Source organism: Manacus vitellinus, unplaced genomic scaffold (genome assembly GCF_001715985.3).
Source record: "Manacus vitellinus isolate BGI_N305 unplaced genomic scaffold, ASM171598v3 scaffold_9_pilon, whole genome shotgun sequence".
NCBI classification, from domain to species: Eukaryota; Metazoa; Chordata; class Aves; order Passeriformes; family Pipridae; genus Manacus; species Manacus vitellinus.
The window spans coordinates 2,087,313-2,105,127 of record NW_021940917.1 but is presented as its reverse complement, the minus strand read 5'-3'; the positions used below and the strand labels follow the sequence as shown (position 1 = coordinate 2,105,127).

At 38.6% G+C, this 17,815-nt stretch overlaps 1 protein-coding gene across 2 annotated transcripts; it reads right to left on the bottom strand.

The window, feature by feature from the left end:
• Positions 1 to 311: 311 nt before the first annotated feature.
• ZFAND5 (zinc finger AN1-type containing 5) lies at positions 312 to 17,277 on the bottom strand. 2 transcript variants are annotated; one of them, XM_008931764.3, is made up of 6 exons: positions 16,190 to 16,264; positions 15,658 to 15,815; positions 15,123 to 15,234; positions 14,608 to 14,705; positions 4,435 to 4,560; positions 312 to 4,200 (listed from the first exon to the last, which is right to left on the bottom strand). In XM_008931764.3, the coding sequence occupies exons 2-6, from the start codon at positions 15,806 to 15,808 to the stop codon at positions 4,052 to 4,054; spliced, it is 636 nt and encodes a 211-aa protein (XP_008930012.1). In that variant the 5' UTR covers positions 15,809 to 15,815; positions 16,190 to 16,264; the 3' UTR covers positions 312 to 4,051. The 2 variants fall into 2 exon arrangements, with proteins under 2 accessions (XP_008930012.1, XP_029821233.1); XM_029965373.1 differs by lacking the exon at positions 16,190 to 16,264 and adding an exon at positions 17,259 to 17,277 and having other exon boundaries at positions 3,926 to 4,200.
• Positions 17,278 to 17,815: the final 538 nt, after the last annotated feature.

Genomic DNA, 17,815 nt, shown 5'->3' with positions numbered 1-17,815 from the left:
CATCCTTGGTTCTGTGTTATTAGGCTGATGAGCCCTTTCAAGCAGAAATGGTCTTTATTTTCTTCAGTGAAAAAAAACCCTCGAACTCCAACCTTGCTTCTTTGGCCATCGCTAAATTACTTCTAAAATAGGTAATTTAAAGGCTGAAGTACTTTCTGTTAAGTGTTTACAGTAGATTAAGGGATAACTCAGGTTTGTAAAATGGTATTTAAAACTCTGTGGTGATAACTAACTCTCACTACAGGTTCTGCTCCTGGATTATGCTTTAACATTTCCACACACAGCCACTCTCACTATTTTTCCAGCTCAAGTTTTTTAACTGTTCAGGTTTGTAATTTATTAATTTCAATGTCATCCAAGTACTTTCACATGTACCACCAGAACCCTCCCAAATCAGAGTACAATCCAGCAAATATCCTAGGTGTTTAATAACAAAAAATGATTGAGGGAGTCAGTAATAGGTCATTTGTGAGAAACTGTTATTTCTGGCTGGCTGAGAAACTAATGAAACACACATAAAAAGCACACATCTATACAGAAAACAAATTTCCTTCTGTGACTGAATCATAGCTGCTTAACACACCCAGGTACCTAAAACAATCTAATTTGCTTTTTGCTGTACATTTCCTCCTTCAAGCATACACATCGGATGATATTGTAGAACAGCTTAGGAACACCCAGAAACTGACATGTGTTTTGACTCATTACAGACACCAGACATGAGTCAAAATCCTTGAAGTACCCTTTCAGTGACTGATAGACATGACATACAAGCATCTAAGACACTCCCTTACACCCGTGAACAATTACCTTCCAAAACAGAGTAAACAATGATCAGAAGCATGGTTCCAAAGGGTTAAGTACCATGAAGGTAGCCAGGGCTTCTTGACCCCATGGCATCCTTAAGCATCACAATCAACCACGTCATCTGGGAGCTCATGAGCTCTGCAGCAACAGGTTGGAACCACCACAAGGTCATCTTTAGATTCCAAATTTGAGGTCAACAGTAACAGTTGTTCAGAATACTGTGGAACACAGTATTGCACAGCCATAACACAGTGAGGCAACTATTTCAGATTGAAGATTATTCATTTTTCATCACCTGTTTTCACTTATTCATTTGTTTTTACATAAAAAAGTCCTGGTCATCTGGTAAAGTTGTTTGGAATAGAGGAAGACTCTTCCCAAAACAGTGTGTTTATGTATGAGTTAAGAAGATCTCAGTCTAACAGCCAAATGTTAAATGAGATCAGTAATATGTGATTATGTTTCTCTCTTGGAAGATGTACCACGTAAGTTTAAACATTCCCCCCTGCCCCATTCCACACACTTTGTCAACATCTGCTCTTGTTAAACAATCTTCCCCTCCTTTGTTCTGTGAGCATCAACAGAATTAGAGTTCCTGAATGATTATACACACTATATACACTATCAAAAGAACAAAGGTCCAGGGAGCTTGCAGACTTAGTTTTGAAAACAGGTTCATACCCCTCTTAAGTGTAATTTACATGATACCATTCACAATTTTAGAAGAAAAAGAGGGATTTTTCATTTCATACTTTCCTGTACAGATGTACCAAGATTAAATATTTAAACAAGAGTTCACAAGTACAGATTTGTACAGAAGAATGCAGACCATGAGACTGAGACCATCATCATCATTACCTAACAGTATCAGTACTATTACCTGTCCTAAACCACTCTAGCCAAGACAGTATCAAAATCAGACAGGTCTCCTCAAATATCCAGTTACAGGGCATTCTCAAGTTCAGAAGGGAAGGATAAAAAAGGATAAAAAAGAGAAAAACATTCTATGTTGTAGTGGAGTTGCTGATATTGCTTTAATACAAAAGGTAGAAAAATAACTTTAGTGCTTTAAAGCAGTTCCATGATGACATCCTAAAATTCATCCAGGAAAATGAAGTCCCAGAGCATGCCTGTGTTTCCTTATTGGACGTATACACAGTGGCTGGAGTATTAACTTATGTTGACTATCAGCTGACTGGTGGCATACACATTATCCATTTCTGATACAAAGCAATTTTTGTGCAACATCCAGTAGCGAAGATGTCTTCCTCCATGGCAACACATGCTGCGTACTGTGTCCTTTTTCTTCCCCATTGGGAAGGATAAATTGGGCATATTTACCATCTGTATTTGGCTGCTGACACTGACAGTAACTCTGCCCAGGTCTGCTGGTGAGATGTGGACAGAATGATGTAGTCAGCGTACTGGCTCTATCATAACAGATCCACTGGAAATAAGTTTGAAGTTCATTGCTAGTACTGTCCTTTGCTCCCTTTAAGCACACTGTTGTTCGTCGGCATTTTTGTCAGGCCATCAAGTAGTTACCTGTACTCCAGTTGCTCGTGAAAGTTGTCTCAAAAGAAGTTGGTAAATCCAAATAAGAAATAAGGACGTAGGCAGGCTAAAGCATAAAGACAACATCTGTAAGAACTCAGTATAAACTCTGCACCTCAACTTCTACAAGGTCATATCCTCCCTACAGCAATAATTAAAACCAATGAACTATCACAAAAGGAAGTATTTCCTTCTGTACATTATTTTTATTATTTACATAATACAATATAGCATAGATGCTGGGTAGCTTATGTGCAATACATAAATAAGAACTATCTGTACATGTTTGCATATCTAATAACTCAGAAGAACAAAGTTAGAAGCAAAAACCTGACACTTTTAATAGTGAAGTAAAAACTAAGACTGAACACTGGCAATAAAAATCAGAAGGTCAGGAGTAGCGCCTTGTGTACATACGTAACTATTTACAAATGCGAACAGGCATTACCACAACACTAGTCTAAAACCGTATTTGTTTATATAAAAACACAAGTTTCATACATCACAAAACCCCCTTCCATTATAACACAGAAGTGATATATATTACCAGACAAGCATCAGTGAAGAATACTGCCTTTTCTAGAGTTGTTATTGTACAATGCCATAGATAATGCAGCCCATGCAATACACCCAAGAACACTACAGTCCTATACCCAAGTACAATTAAAAATGATAAAGCAGCCCTCCAGGAGTGGTTCCAGCTACCACTACAGCAGCCATGTTGGGTATGGTTTTCCATGCAGAATGGTGCAACTGTTAATACATTTAAAACTAGAAAAATTAACTCCTAATATTCTTTTGAACTCGGAACACACAGAACATAAGTAGTATATGAATAATAAACTGCTCTAATACTTCAGCAACTTATTTAGACCCGTGTTGCTTGATAGAGCTGCTGTGGTATGTCTAGAAACGTATGTAACCTTATTCTGTAAGCCAATCTTACAATACTGTGCTACACATTTTTAGCTATGCAAGGAAAAGCAGACAACTCTGTTGCAGGCTAGTTCATAAGCTCTTAACAGGACATTTCATTTGGGAACATCTTTTCAAGATTTTAAAGTCAATGTAATCTTTTCCAAAACAATTTTCTTCTTCTATGTATCTGATTTTTTCCATTTTTCTCAGTGCAATTGTTAAGTGACTTAAATATGGCACCAACACTCATCTTTCTGGGATGGGGGACCCTTCTATACAGCTCACATTCTGCTGGAAAACTAAAATGGAGTGTGGAAACTAAAATTAGAATGAGATTTTAAATGATGGAAGTAGACTGCCACCGTTTTGATGTATCCTTCTCCAAAACAGGCCAGTAACATTAGCCAAACATTAAATACCTCAAGCACATCTCAAAAGGCAGATCTGCTGCATACATGCAGACAGTACACATCTGTTTGGCACGCGTGAACTAGAGTCTGTCCTCTGTGCATATGTATTCCTGTGCAGCTTTCTGATCATCCAACTATATTCTGGGAAGGGCATGTATATTTTCAAGGGCTGTATCTATCCAATTCTGCCTGTAACAAACACCCAAACATTTCGAAATATCATTTAGACAGACAGGACTAGAAGTAAAATTTTGAAGAACAAAGGAAAATGGCCATGCACCTGCTCTTTCATGTTTTTTAGGATGTATTGAAAAAAAAAAGCCCCACAAAAAGTCAGTCAGTCTTTTCACAAGCAGGTTAATTTATATTCTCTGAATTTTTTCAGCCACGACAACTGGATTTTCTTTTCTGATTTTTGCTGCAGCTTCTGCTTTGTAGTCATATGGGCAGTTATGCTTGTCAGAATAACGGTGAAGTCCACAAAATAAGTTTCCACATCGGCAGTCAAATCCTGTACATAGAAAAAAAAGAAACATCACTAGGAAGATTTGCTTTTAATTAGGTTAAAATTGTTAATTAAAAGCATAGTTACCACAAAGGGGGTATGTTTATCTACATTGACATACAGAGCAAGAAAAATGAATGGTTGCAAATAAATTTAGTAGAACACATAATTTATCAAGTTTAATCTAGCAAGATGTAACTAATCATCCAGATTTGTCCAAAACTGACAGTGTTCTCATACCTGTAAGGCCAACCTTCTTCCTGCACATGAAACATCTGTTCTTCTTTGGTTTCGGCAGTTCAGCAGCTCTCTCTTCGCTCTCTGAAGTACTAGGCTGGGCAACTGATGGGCTTGGTTGAGTAACAACTATTAAAGCAAGCAAAGGAAATCAGGGTTAAATTTGCTTTTCTTGACTTGACTAGGTATTCAGTAGCATACACATATTAAAGATTTAATTCACCCACCAAGCCCCTGATGTTTGTTGTCTAAAGTACTCACACAGAGTAGTCTACAAAAATATCAATCAGAAATAGGGATTTTTAGGTATTTTATTCACCCCTTCTGGCTCTACTTGAGACAATCAGACTTTTCCCAACACTTCCACCAGCTACAAAATACATAGTACTTATTCATTACACATATACAGCCTTGAAAATTCCTTCCAGAAATTCCATGTACATATTTAATATTTAAATAAATCATCTGATCAAGTAACAATCTAAAACAGGAACAATATTGTCACAGCTAAAGTTGCTGAACAGAGGAATACCTGTAGAAAATATAACTAACATACTTTAGAAACAAATGAAATTCAGTAATATGTTACTACCACAGTACTGGGTTACTCTGCCACTACTCCTGCGAAGTCAGGTATCTAAAGACAGCAGCTAGCAAGCCACTAATTCTGTGACAGATCCAGAACACAGCTACAAAACACACAGTTCAAAAGAGCTCTCACTTAAATAACAAAGTGTAGATTTGATTGAATATCTGCATTTTTGTTCTTTATCCAGTTTTATTGTCAAAGCAGGTATAGTCAAAATGAGTAATTTCTCAATTACCTCTTTTATGAACATCTTTAAACAAACTTGAGTCAAATTTTACTGAAGTTCTCTGAAGAATAAAAATGTGTCCTTTTGTGAACCTGTTCATTTTATTTAAGAGTATTTTTTTTCTCAGAATTTTTTTATTGATATCCTTTTTATATCCAAACTGGAACCAAGGAAAACTGAGAAAGGTGCAGTTGTACACAACTTTAATACCTGCTCCTGGTACAGGTTTGCTGACCACTCCCAGTTATTTGATAACATCTACTGTTCTGGAACAGAGTAAACTACAAAATGCATTCCAGAATAAATGGAGCACATTAGCCTTAAGGACTTATTTGTAATTAACTTTATACAGACAAATATGGTTAGTTGAGATTCTTTTGGATCAGTACTTTTTTTTTAAAAGTGTGTTTGCATTACCATTCATAAGTATTGTGAAAATCAGCTCACTATTACCACTAACACAAAGAAAGCTTCACAATTCATTGTACAACAAGAAAGGTTCCAGGCAAGACAACTGCATAATCAGAATAAGATTTAAACATGACAAGCTCTGAGAAGTAACAGGGAATCTTCAGCGCTCATCACCAAAAAATTTCATGCAGTAAAACAAGCCGTTGCTAATATTTTCTTATAGTTTACTTACACATTACAGCAACAGTCCTAATGAACAAACAACCAAGGCCATTTTCTGCCTTGATTTTTTGTCACACCACATGGATCTTTTTTATAAAAAATTTGGGAAGTTCAGTGTTACTGCTGTTTTGCCAAGTACAAAGGATAAGAAAAATATCACAGTACCAGTACTACAATCATTACTCCTATTGTTACTTCTGCTGATTTTTTCCCCTGAGAAAACAACTTCGTCTTGATTACCATTTTCTAGATGAACAAATATGATCCCCTGAACTTGTCTTTAAATCCCAAGAAAAGCAGTATTCAGCACCAGTTTATCTACCGGAGAGCCTGTGACCAAAAACCAGGTTAAAAACCAGCAATATCACAGAGTATAGCTGTTGGATACTATGCACCTTGGCTAACAGCCATCAGCTATGGCCTTAAAATGACAAAAAGACTAAACACCGTCCAAAAAGCATGGTCAAATCCTTTTAGATTTGTTATTGCTAGTTTGTTTAAAAATGAAATGCTAATTGTAAGCCATGACAGATGAAAAGGAGGAACCAGAAACACTCACACACTTTGCAATTCAGTGTGTAGTTTGCTAGGGGAAAGCCTCATCTGCATCAGAATTAACTTAAAAATTTCTGGTCTGGGAGTATGCATGCTTTTTCAATCATATGCAAAAAAAAATGTAGAAGGGTCAAATAAACAGTGATAAAGTGACAAAGTCACTCAGAACATACACTAAGATAAAAATGAGAAGAGGAACAATTTGTATCACTGTCTAACATGTCAACAAGGAAGTAAAAATGGAAACAACTTCCCAGGAACTACCACTCTACCACAAAGCAAAGGCACTGAGAACAAATCCATCTAGGGGAAAATGTTACCAACTACTACAGGTATACTTTCTTCTTTGCATCAAATAACTGATAACTGGCAGACTGTAAACTGTGAAGAGATGAAAGTGATTATAAGAAACTGCAGTGGTACAGGCTGCTGAACAGAATCCTTCCTCCAGAACTAAAATGTCTTTCAAGAAGGAAAAGCAGTACACAATATGCAGTAATGGTCATTAAAAGGTCCCAAGACAAGGGGACATAGCCCTGTAAGTTCAAATTAAAATGTCCAGTTATTACTCCCCATAAAGGATTCTCCTGTTCATTTACACCAGCAGATTTAAGTCTGATGATTAATTTTTATAGTGTAAAATGTTCATAAATGTGCTTCTGAGTAATGGCCAGGACAGAAGCAAAGCTGCCTACCCTGCCCCTTACTTAAAGCTCAGAATGAAACTCCTCTTTTATCAACCTGTAGCTTAGATGAAAAATATTGAAAATTGTAGTTGTTTTCACCATGACATCAGGAGCTCATTTAAACTAAACCACTGTTGTTACAATTGCTTTTCACAAAAGGCTTCGTTTAACATAGATGCCAAATCCAGCTGGGGAAGTACAATTCCAGTCCTCAATACATTAAACTAATTTCATGCCAGAAATCATACAGTGTTAATCAAACTGCTCTAAATGATTTCTGTATCATCACCATGGAATGGGTAGCAGCAAAATACTGAAAGGTCAAAAACAGTAGTTACTGGTACCTGTAGATCTGCTTCCTCAGGAACCGTGTTCAGAGGAAGCAAACTCCTCACTGCAAAAACAGTTTCTTTCACTTTACCAGAGATTCTGTTGGCACACATGCACTTCCTCATCCTTATCTCCAAACTGGAGGAAAAGGGATTTGAAGGATAGACTATGTGGTGGACAAAGGACTGACTGAATGGATGAGGCCAGAGCAGTGTGGTCAATGCCTCTGTGTTCAGGCAGAGGCTGGTGATGAGTGGCGTCCCTCAGGGCTCTGTCTTGTGACCAGTGCCAGTGATACAGACAGTGGGACCGAGTGCACCCTCAGTACATCTGAAGATGACATGAAGCTGACATAACAGAAGGATGGGATGCCATTCAGGGAGACTTGTGAACTGAGTCCACAAGAACTTCATGAAGTTCAACAAGTCCAAGTGCAAGGTGCTGCACCTGGGTTGCAGCAATCACAGACATGAGGACACACAGAGTGTGTCTCACTTACAGCAGTCCTGCAGAGAAGGACTTGCAGGTTCTTGTGGATGAAAAGCTGGACACATGCTGGCAGCCCAGAAGGTCAACTGCATCCTGGGTTGGATCATAACAGGAGTGGCCAGCAGGTCGAGGGAGGGGATTCTGTCCATGTGGTAGTTTGCTCTCATCAGACCCCACCTGGAGTGCTGCATCCAGCTCCGGGGTCCACAGTACAGGAAAGATGTGAAACTTTTGGAGCAAGTTCAGAGGAGGGCTACAAAGATGATTAGGGGGCTGAAGCACCTCTCCAGTGAAGACAGGCTGAGAGCTGGGGCTGTTCAGCACAGAGATCAGAAGGCTCTGGGAAGACCTCATTGAAGCCCTCCAGTCCTTAGAGGGCTTATAAAACAGAGGGATAGATACTTTATACATGGGCAGACAGTGACAGGACAAGGGGAAATGTTTTTCAACTACAAGAGGAGAGAATCAGATTAGATGTTGGGTAGAAATTCTTAACTTCAAGTAGTGAGGCGCAGGAACGGGGGAGTTGGAACTAGATGATCTTTACACAGCCCCTTCCAACCCAACCCATTCCATGGTTCTGTGTACCCCTCTCCATCACCTTGGTCATTTCCCTTCCCAGTCTCTGGCTCAAGACCTGATAAGGTTTACTTCAAATGAATTTTATCACATCAGTTCTCTTATTACAATGCCAAAAAACTTAGGACCAACAGATTTTCAGAACTGGGCAGGTTTTTATTAATTAGTATTTTGGTCTTAATCTGTAGGCACTATAAAATACATTACCATCATGCCCAAGGAAGACTATTATCCTAGCAGATTGATGATAAAGACTAACATAATCCCAGTATTGGGAGAAGTGCCTGATAAAACTCCACTTCGTCAAGAACTTGGGAAAATTTCCTTCATATGTAGTCTGAAAGCAAGATGCATCTTTACAAGAGAAGCAGCAAGGCCACGGATGGAAGGACTTAGCCACACAGTTAGCCTAACAGCTACTCAATCTACACACAGAAGGGTCCTACAAACTGGAGAACAAAACTCTTCTCAGATTCCTAAATTATTAAGCTACAGTGACTTCGTGGGAATGCCATTAAAATTAAAAACCACTCTAAGAAAATGATGTTCAAAGCTCTCAGTAGTTTTCCTTACATAAAACAGCATGGTTGCTTCAAAAAGGATGCTGATTACAGGTATTTTCCCACTGAGATTTCACATTGGTAAAGAATGAATCCCATGTTTCAACTGAACAAAACATGGTGAAAATAAAATAGTATTATTTTCTAGCCCTTCCCATATGAGAAGAGACCAGAAAGAGCTACCCCAAAAGTAACAGCAGTAAGTTTTTAGAAGCTTCTCAGACAAAAGGAAAATTCACCAAAATACGATCCCAATAGCTTAAACTGTAAGCATACCAGTGGCACAAACTTCAGAAAGCATAGAAAAAAAAAATTTGAGCATTTATTATTATTTAAGCACTGTGACTTGGGGACAAGTCCAATTCCACAGCTGAAGAAATGTAAAAATAAAACAAGAAGGAGAACAGGTGAAGTGAGAAGTCATCTAAAAGACATCAGATGCACTTCTGCAGTTTTGGAGCTGAAAGCTGAACTTGAGATAGTGCTATTCTTACATTACATAGTAACACAATTGTCTTGGTTTCTGCTGGGATGGAGTTAACCTTCTCAGCAGCTGGTACAGTGCATTTCGGATTCAGTATGAGAATAATGCTGATAACACACCAATGTTTGAATTGTTGTTAAATAGTGCTTATTTTAAATCACAAACTTTTCAGTTTTCCATGCTCTGCCAGCAAGCATATGCACAAAAAGCCCTGAGGGAGCATTGCTGGGACAGCTGACCTGAATGCACTAGCCAAAGGGTTATTCCACATCATAGAACATCCTTCCAGGAGGGAGTTGGCTGGGAGCTGCCAATCACTGCTGGGGCATGGGCTGGGCATCAGTCAGCAGGTGGTGACCATTTGTAGCGTGCATCACTTGTGGAGTTTCTGGGTTTTATTCCTCTATCTCCCCTTTTCATTAAAATCATTATTGTTGTTATTATAATTGACATTGCTTATTTTACTTTGTTTTAATTATTAAACTGGTTTCATCTTATCCCACAGGGTTTAGTTTTTTTCCCACAGCTGTCCTCCCCACTCTGTAGGGGGCACTGAGCTGTGTGGTACTTAGTTGCGAGCTGGTGCTAATCCATGACAACAATGTATTTGTACATAAAATTTTAGTCTGAAAAGATGGACACTACTTATTATGCTTTATCAAGCTTCCTGAATGTAAATACCTTTCTATATTCAGGAACTACAATTGCTATGCCAACCCAGTCCTGTAATAAAAGGCCACAGAATAAACTTCCATCAAGCTTACTTTCATGCCAAAGAATGGGAATAGAAATATTCTGCAGCATGAAACTCATTTCCCACATGACCAACTCTAACACATGTATTTAATATCTTTAATGCCACATTAATACAATGTAAAGTTTCAGTATCACAGTCATATGGTTTAATACGGTCATCATAAAGATGATGTCTGTGGGATATCATTAGTAAAATAATACCATCCTATCATGAACAAGAATAGGACCAGCAGTTGGGTCCGCAGCCTCCTTTTACAATGTGGACAGTTTCAGGGCTTACAAGAAATTCCATTTCAGAAATTTCTCAATCAGGGGCATCTACCAAAGCTACAGCATACATGGGAAATGAAGGAAAGCTAATTATTTTCAACACAATACTGAGTTACCACATCAGACAATATTACCAACAATCACAACAGAACTGTCTACGATAGCAACACAGCTCAACTACTACAGCCATATGTGAAAATGAAACAGAATTACAACAAGACCTAAGGCATGTCATGTATTTAACCATCTTGAGCCTACAATATCTCATAAGCTACTTTACTTTTATCTTACTCACAATAATACCTGCAACACACTGTACCCATCACAGATGTAACACATTGGTTCTACCCACAACATATGCAAGGGTTTCTCAACCTGAATGAAGGACAGCTCTAAAATAGCTCTAAGCATAATGGCTTGGTAGGAAGTCAAAAGATGTGTGCCAACCAACTACTGCCCACTGTCTTTCAACACTGCCACTGGTGAATTCGGGAAATGGAAGGGTAAATTACAGCATGGATGGAAGTTAACAGTAAATGTAATTTACACAATATCATTATCAGTTCATTTTCTGGTTTACTTTTTTTGTAAGCAGTATTACTTTGCAGCTGTGGGTTTACAAACAATAGCTAATCACACTACTCCCTAAAACAGAGCTATTATTGCCTTCAAAAAACCACAACCCAACCAAAACCTCCTGAAAAAATAAAAACAAAAAACAACCACAGAAAGCACCTTAAACCTCTGAAACACACACATGCTGATACTGTGTCTGAAAACACTGACAGATCTGACTAGAGGCTGTTCATTCAGCAAGATAATGACATACAAAAGTACAAAAAATGCTAAAAATATGCTGTGATTTGAAACAATTCAATTTTTTAAACATACTTGTTTCCAAACCCATTATTTTTAGTGGTTACTATTAATTTAACTCTCTTTTATACACTTATTTCCATTTAAATACCTGCTAAAATAAGCAAAAGAAGTTCCTTAAGAAAGGCCTCCACTATGCCTTGCTAACTTGGTAGATATATTGCTCTGACAGCATAACCCACAGAATGGAACAGAGTTCGCTACATTTTGCATTTAATTCCTACAACTCAGCAGGGCAAAAAAAGCAACTGTGAATCATATTTCTATAATACAAGACTGTTAAAATTCAATCCTTACAAAGTGTAAAAGCTTATCAGAATCCTATAAAATCTGTATCGTAAATAGCATTCATTTATGAGTTTGAGTTTGGACATAAAGTTTCTTTGACATGAGAAATTCAGACACAACTGCACTGAACACATGCCACTGTTCAGTTATGAAACTGCAACAAAGTAAGTTGAACTAAAAAGTTACAGTTACATGAACACGCAGCACCTTACATATGCAAATTACAACCAATTAAGTGACCAACTAAGTTGACCAACTATCCATCATGCCTGTCTTCAAATGTTAAGGTACAATTAATTGTCTCAGCACCATATTTGTTACCAACGAATCCAGGTTGAAACCTCGACCTGCACAAAGAAGAAAAAAAAACTGACTCCCTCCCCAGAAAATAAAGAAAACCTAGCTTGTTATGCTTCACTGTTTGATTTTTTCTCAACTCCCCTACCTTCTATACTCACTTATTTTAATTCCAAAAGCAAACAAGTATAATTTTATGCTAGAGACTGTTAAAAAAATTAGTTGATCAGATGTAATTCTATTTTTAAATTTCTGGTTTGTAAGGAAAACATACAAAATTTCATTTGCTAATGAAAATCTACAGAAGAGGATGTCACTTGATACTGTTGAAGATACGGTTATTGATCTGTTACTACCTGGTAATAAAATTGTTGCTAGGGTCAGACTATACTTACAGCCAGCCTGTGATACCTTAACTACTCCATGACTGCAGCATTATCTCAGAGAATTACACCTCACAGGAAGTATTAGCTTTGTTGTTATGAGGTGATGCGAATTATTTACCATTATTTCAGTATGCCCTTGAAAGGAGAGACATCATAGATGCTATTGGAAAAAGGAAGATAAAAAAATCTGCCTAGTCCAGACACAACAGGAATTTTGTATAAAAAGTCTAGGCCAGCTTCTCTTGCCTGCAAGACACAGATCAACATACCATTGAATACAGCCAACACTGTTTGTTTAAGATCTCCAACAAACACTAAGAATAGTATACAATGACACTATCTTATGCTGTCTAGGATCTGTGCCAAACCAAATACTTGAAAGGGAACTTGGACATCAGAGCAGGTGAGGTTGCCTCACGAATTTACAGGGATGTTCTCAGGAAGGTAGTTTTGCTCTTCAAGTTTTTTCCAGAGACATTTAAGTTCTTTGGTACTTTTTCCAGTGATCTCTACACAAGCTTGTGACAGCTTTTACTGGTTTCAACCTGTGAGATTATTTATTACAATATGTAAGTATCTTGAGCTGCTTTGGATTTCTCCCCCATTTTTATCAATAGTGTGCTATGTGACGCTATCTATCATACAGTTGACTCACAGTACATGAAAAACAGGTAATATATCAACAATAATAAAAGATTTCCTTTACAACTGGCAAAATGACAGTAGTTCTAAGATTTAAAGTCACCTATGACTACATCACTACTACCATTTTACGTATTCCTATTTCCTTCTTGTCACATTCAGGTAGGAGGGATTTCATAACAAGGCCCAATGGGTTAATGAATACTGTATCAAAGTCTTAATTATTTTTCAGTTACATAATGAAAGCCTCTTCAGACAGCATCAGTTACAGGAATTTAATAATTGCAAAAAAGCCCCCCTCAGTCCATACATAATGAAAAACCCAACATATCATATAACTGTACTGTTCGTGTCACAGAACCTTGACTTAGCATGACTTACGCAAATGGTAAAATCCTCTGTACAAGTACTGAGCAATTAAATATCAAGTGTCAGAGGAGTCTTTGTCAGCAAAGATATAACTACATAAAAATCACTGATACAGTGCTGAGTAGCATCTGTTGCAATTTTCATGTTACTGACTTCATACTGAAAAAACGGATTTTATCTTTGCTTGAATCAACAGACTTCCTACTAAACATCAGCTTTTAATCTTTAAAACTGTGTCACAACTCTTAAATACAGTGTGGATATGTTTAAGTACAAATCAAGTGTGTTAAGATGTCCATTTGAACGTACTGATATGGATTTAATCACTAGTTGTAGTTTAGCAAGCTATCCCTCCCTCCATGGAACAGTTTACACTTTGAAGTTTAACTACTACAACTGTAACAATCCAGCATGAGAATAAAACTGTTAAATGATAATTAATACACAGCAATTAAAGCGACAACTATCCTACTTTCCTGGAACAATGCTTTGGGTCCATCTACTGATTACTCAATAAGTTTGAGAACCCTAAGCAGCTTCGTTAATGTTTTTAAGCCACGTATTCCCTTTCCCCACATCCTCGCTCCTCTGTAGAATGGAATTTATTAAGCACAGTTCTCCAAAATGCAAAAAGCCATTTTGACTGCCATGAGTCAGCTGGAATTGTAGTGCTTGATAATACACAGAATCTCAATAGTTTGATTTCAAAACTGAACACCTTGACCAAATGCAATTTTAGAATGCCTCACCTTTAAAAACAAAGGTTTGGGATTCAAAACCACTCTCACAAGTGTCAATTTTTTTTACTAACACTGAACATTGTATCTTAAAGCTCTCCTTTTTCTCAATTCTGAGGAGAGAGTACTCAGAAGCACCCTTAACACAGTTCCTCAAGACTATCACTGCAACAGGAGACAGCTACTCAGAAGATAAACAAACCCTCCACCTTGTGTTAAGTCACTGCTTGTACCCAGTGTTAAGGCACTGCTTGTACCCAGTGTTAAGGCACTGCTTGTACCCAGTGTTAAGGCACTGCTTGTACCCAGTGTTAAGGCACTGCTTGTACCCAGTGTTAAGGCACTGCTTGTACCCAGTGTTAAGGCACTGCTTGTACCCAGTGTTAAGGCACTGCTTGTACCCAGTGTTATTTTGAGAACATACCTGGCTCCGTCTCTGTTTTGGGTGTTAATTCTTCCTCTCTTGAAATGCTCATTTCTGTCATTTGCTGTGTTACAGGCAAAGCGGCAACAGGCACGTTTCTGTTTAAGTACAGTGAAACACACAATTTACATTAGTTTTACATTCATGATAAAAGCTTAAACTGTCCATTCTGGACCTTAATAAACTACTGGTTCAATTACTACTGATTCATTTTCCTGACATGTGCTTCTATTGTCTCCAAAATAATTTTTTTACTGTTTTAGTTTCCACAGAAGAAAACAGGCAAGCCTGTAGCAAATTATTTCAGCAAATAAACAAAGAACATTCTTTTAACTGAATCAGTGTCACAAATATTTGAATAATTTTTCATTTACACAGATTATCTTAAAGCCCTGTCAGGTCACGGGTCCTTTTTCCTCTGCAGACACCCACTATGATAGGGCAGGATTGCTGCAAGCCTTCAACTTGCTGCACACTCGGCTCATTCAAACCTCATAGTAATACTTTAATTTTACCTTGTTTTTTCAGATGTGCTGCCAGCAGCACCTTCACAGTTGTTTAAGCTAGTGTCTGCTCTCTGTACAGATGCAGAGTCTGAGGTAGGACTGTTTGAACCACTGCTTGTTCCTGTACAACGAGAATTTGACATGTTACAAACAAATTGTAGCAAACACATTAGTCAAATAGTCTCCCATACAGCTATGAACTGTCTGTATAAAATCTTCACTGCTACTGCATATTACTTTTTACTTAAAGACATGGTAAACTGTTAAACAAAATACAGATTGCATAAGAATACACTAACAGAGGAGGCTAAGTGGGAAAGCAAGTTATGACTGAATGCCAAGCAAACCAGAATACATTATACAGAAATGTACTTTTATCTTTACTGTGATTTAAAGTAGTATCTCTTGGATATTCATTGTTTTAGTATATAACTTTCAGAAGTTCTCCTAAAAAATTTTCTAGGATTCCTCGTAATCTTCCATAGCTTAACTTGGAAAGAAGTAAAAAAAAAAAAAAGAAAAAATCAACACCACACACCCTTACCCATTGGGCTGATTCTACCACTATTCTGCTGTCGCTGAAGATGTTCTTTGTAGCAAACAGAACACATTCCATTTGTCCTAGGATTTCCATAAAATCCACATCCTGTAGTACACAGCATAGGCCCTGGGGTCTGGTTTGTCTCCTGAGTCATCTCGATGCTGTAAATAAAATCAAGAACTGCATTAGGAGCTGGCATGTCACCAAAATCAATTACAGGGTTACAGAATTAAAAGTATGTCTGCTCACCTGCCCCCCAAGTGATATCAGCATTCTTAAAGAGGGTTATATGAATGTTAATATGGCATTCACGACTCCAACTGTATTGCTAAGTAATATCATTATGAACCATTAAGAGAAGAAAAAGTATCGAGAAATAATATACCTGTTGGGCACTGAGCTGCATGTACAAGTTAATTTAATTTGACAGCCAAAAAAACTCCTTAATTACTAATCTCTGAGCACTAACAGAATGCAGAATAAGCAAGACCAAGTTTATACCCACAAAACAGTTCTAGTAAACTATATAGCTTACTTTTTCTAACTCCTCGCTTTTTCAGTGCCGATCTCTCATCATTTTGAGGCTAATTCCACTATTAGCAGTTCTTGCTCTCACAATACTCTTCCAAGAAAAATACAATTAACAACCTGTTTACAGGTAAGCTTACACACTTACAAAAGAAAAAAGAACCCTGTGTCTTAATAAAGTTATAGCAAGACTTCTGAGCCTACCAGAGGCAGTCAGTGCCAACTCTCTGCCGTAAATAAAAATTTTCACCTCGTCATCTGCTAACCTCTGCAAAGCAAGGTTAGTAGAAAACTGCACAGCAACCAAATCCTTGATTCCCAAGGACAATAAAACTGGAACACAGTAATCACACAATCTGCTACAATTTGAGGACATGTAAGAATACTGCACTAAAATATAAATTTAGTAGAAGCCATGTATATGGCACCCGAAGACATTTTAGTGTAAACTTTAGATTGGGTATGAAAATTGCAACTGACAGCTGCCTTTGTCCAGCTAAACTAAACTCCTGGCATCAAAGTAAACCAAAACCAGAAGAAAGCAAACAAGCAAAATTCATCTGCTTGCTTGCTGGTGGTCACAGGACCCAATTTTCCAGATATAAATAGCTGTACTATTTATGGCTTTATAATACCTTCCAGGTATAAACAGTGTCTTTTCAGGCTACACAACAGCTTCACACTTACTCTGATACAGTTTGACAGCCATACACACCACGCAAGTGAGCCAGAAAAAAACATGACCCACCTAGAGAAATCTAAAAACAATCTCGTCACCTATATTGTAAGACCTATATCTGTATATTATAAATAAAGACTGTACTCCAGTCCTTTTATTACTAAGTCGGTAAGATCTAAGTGCCACCAAACACACTGCCAACACCGACCTCAATCTACTTGCTTCACTTCCAAGTCAGTGTGCCACAACAGATTTCACCATTTACTAAATCTTGCTTTAGGTGCTAACGCTACTATTATCCTACTACAAACTACATACTCCGCAGCTCCTTTTGTCTGCACATTCTTCCACCACTTAGAAATACGTGCCCCTAACGGAAAGGTCAAGTCGTTGCTACCCGACGCTGAACAAGTCGAGCTTTTCCAGGCTCCGGGATGCACTCCGGGTGTCACCCGGGTTCACTCCAAAGGCGCCCACCTCCAGCCGCACACTCACCCCGGCCGACCCCGCCGCCGCGGCTCTGCCCCGGGCGCTCGGGCGGCAGACGAGCCCTCGCTGCCCGCTCGGTCACATGGCGAGCGGGAGCGCGCTTCCGCCCATCAGGCGGAAAGTCACGGGCCTGGGGCGCCCGGCCGCCCCCGCCGCCCGCTGAAGTCAGTCCCTATTTATATCTCCCGCAGGCCGCCGGCTCTGGCGGGAGGAGGCGCCAGTGAAATCCGACCGCCCTTCCCTTTCAGAGGAGAGCGGGTGCTTATAGGCAGCCCAGAAAATGCGGCATCACCAGTCCGCCGCCTCCCGCTACCCTTCTCCCCGCCAGCGCTGTGGTCGCTGCTGGGCGTGACCGAGGCCCGGAGCAGCCTCCGCTCCACAAACGCGGGGGTGGTTATACCCAACCGCTCCTCTTCGAGGAAAGGAAACAAGATCATTGAGAAAGGTCTCATTTCACCAGCAGCA

Coding starts and splice junctions, on each gene's coding strand:
- ZFAND5 (XM_029965373.1), bottom strand. CDS start 15,808: ATGACTCAGGAGACAAACCAGACCCCAGGGCCTATGCTGTGTACTACA. Junction 4,561..14,607: donor CAAAACAGAGACGGAGCCAG/GTATGTTCTCAA, acceptor TTGCTTTAATAG/TTGTTACTCAACCAAGCCCA. Junction 4,201..4,434: donor GAAGAAGGTTGGCCTTACAG/GTATGAGAACAC, acceptor TTCTATGTACAG/GATTTGACTGCCGATGTGGA.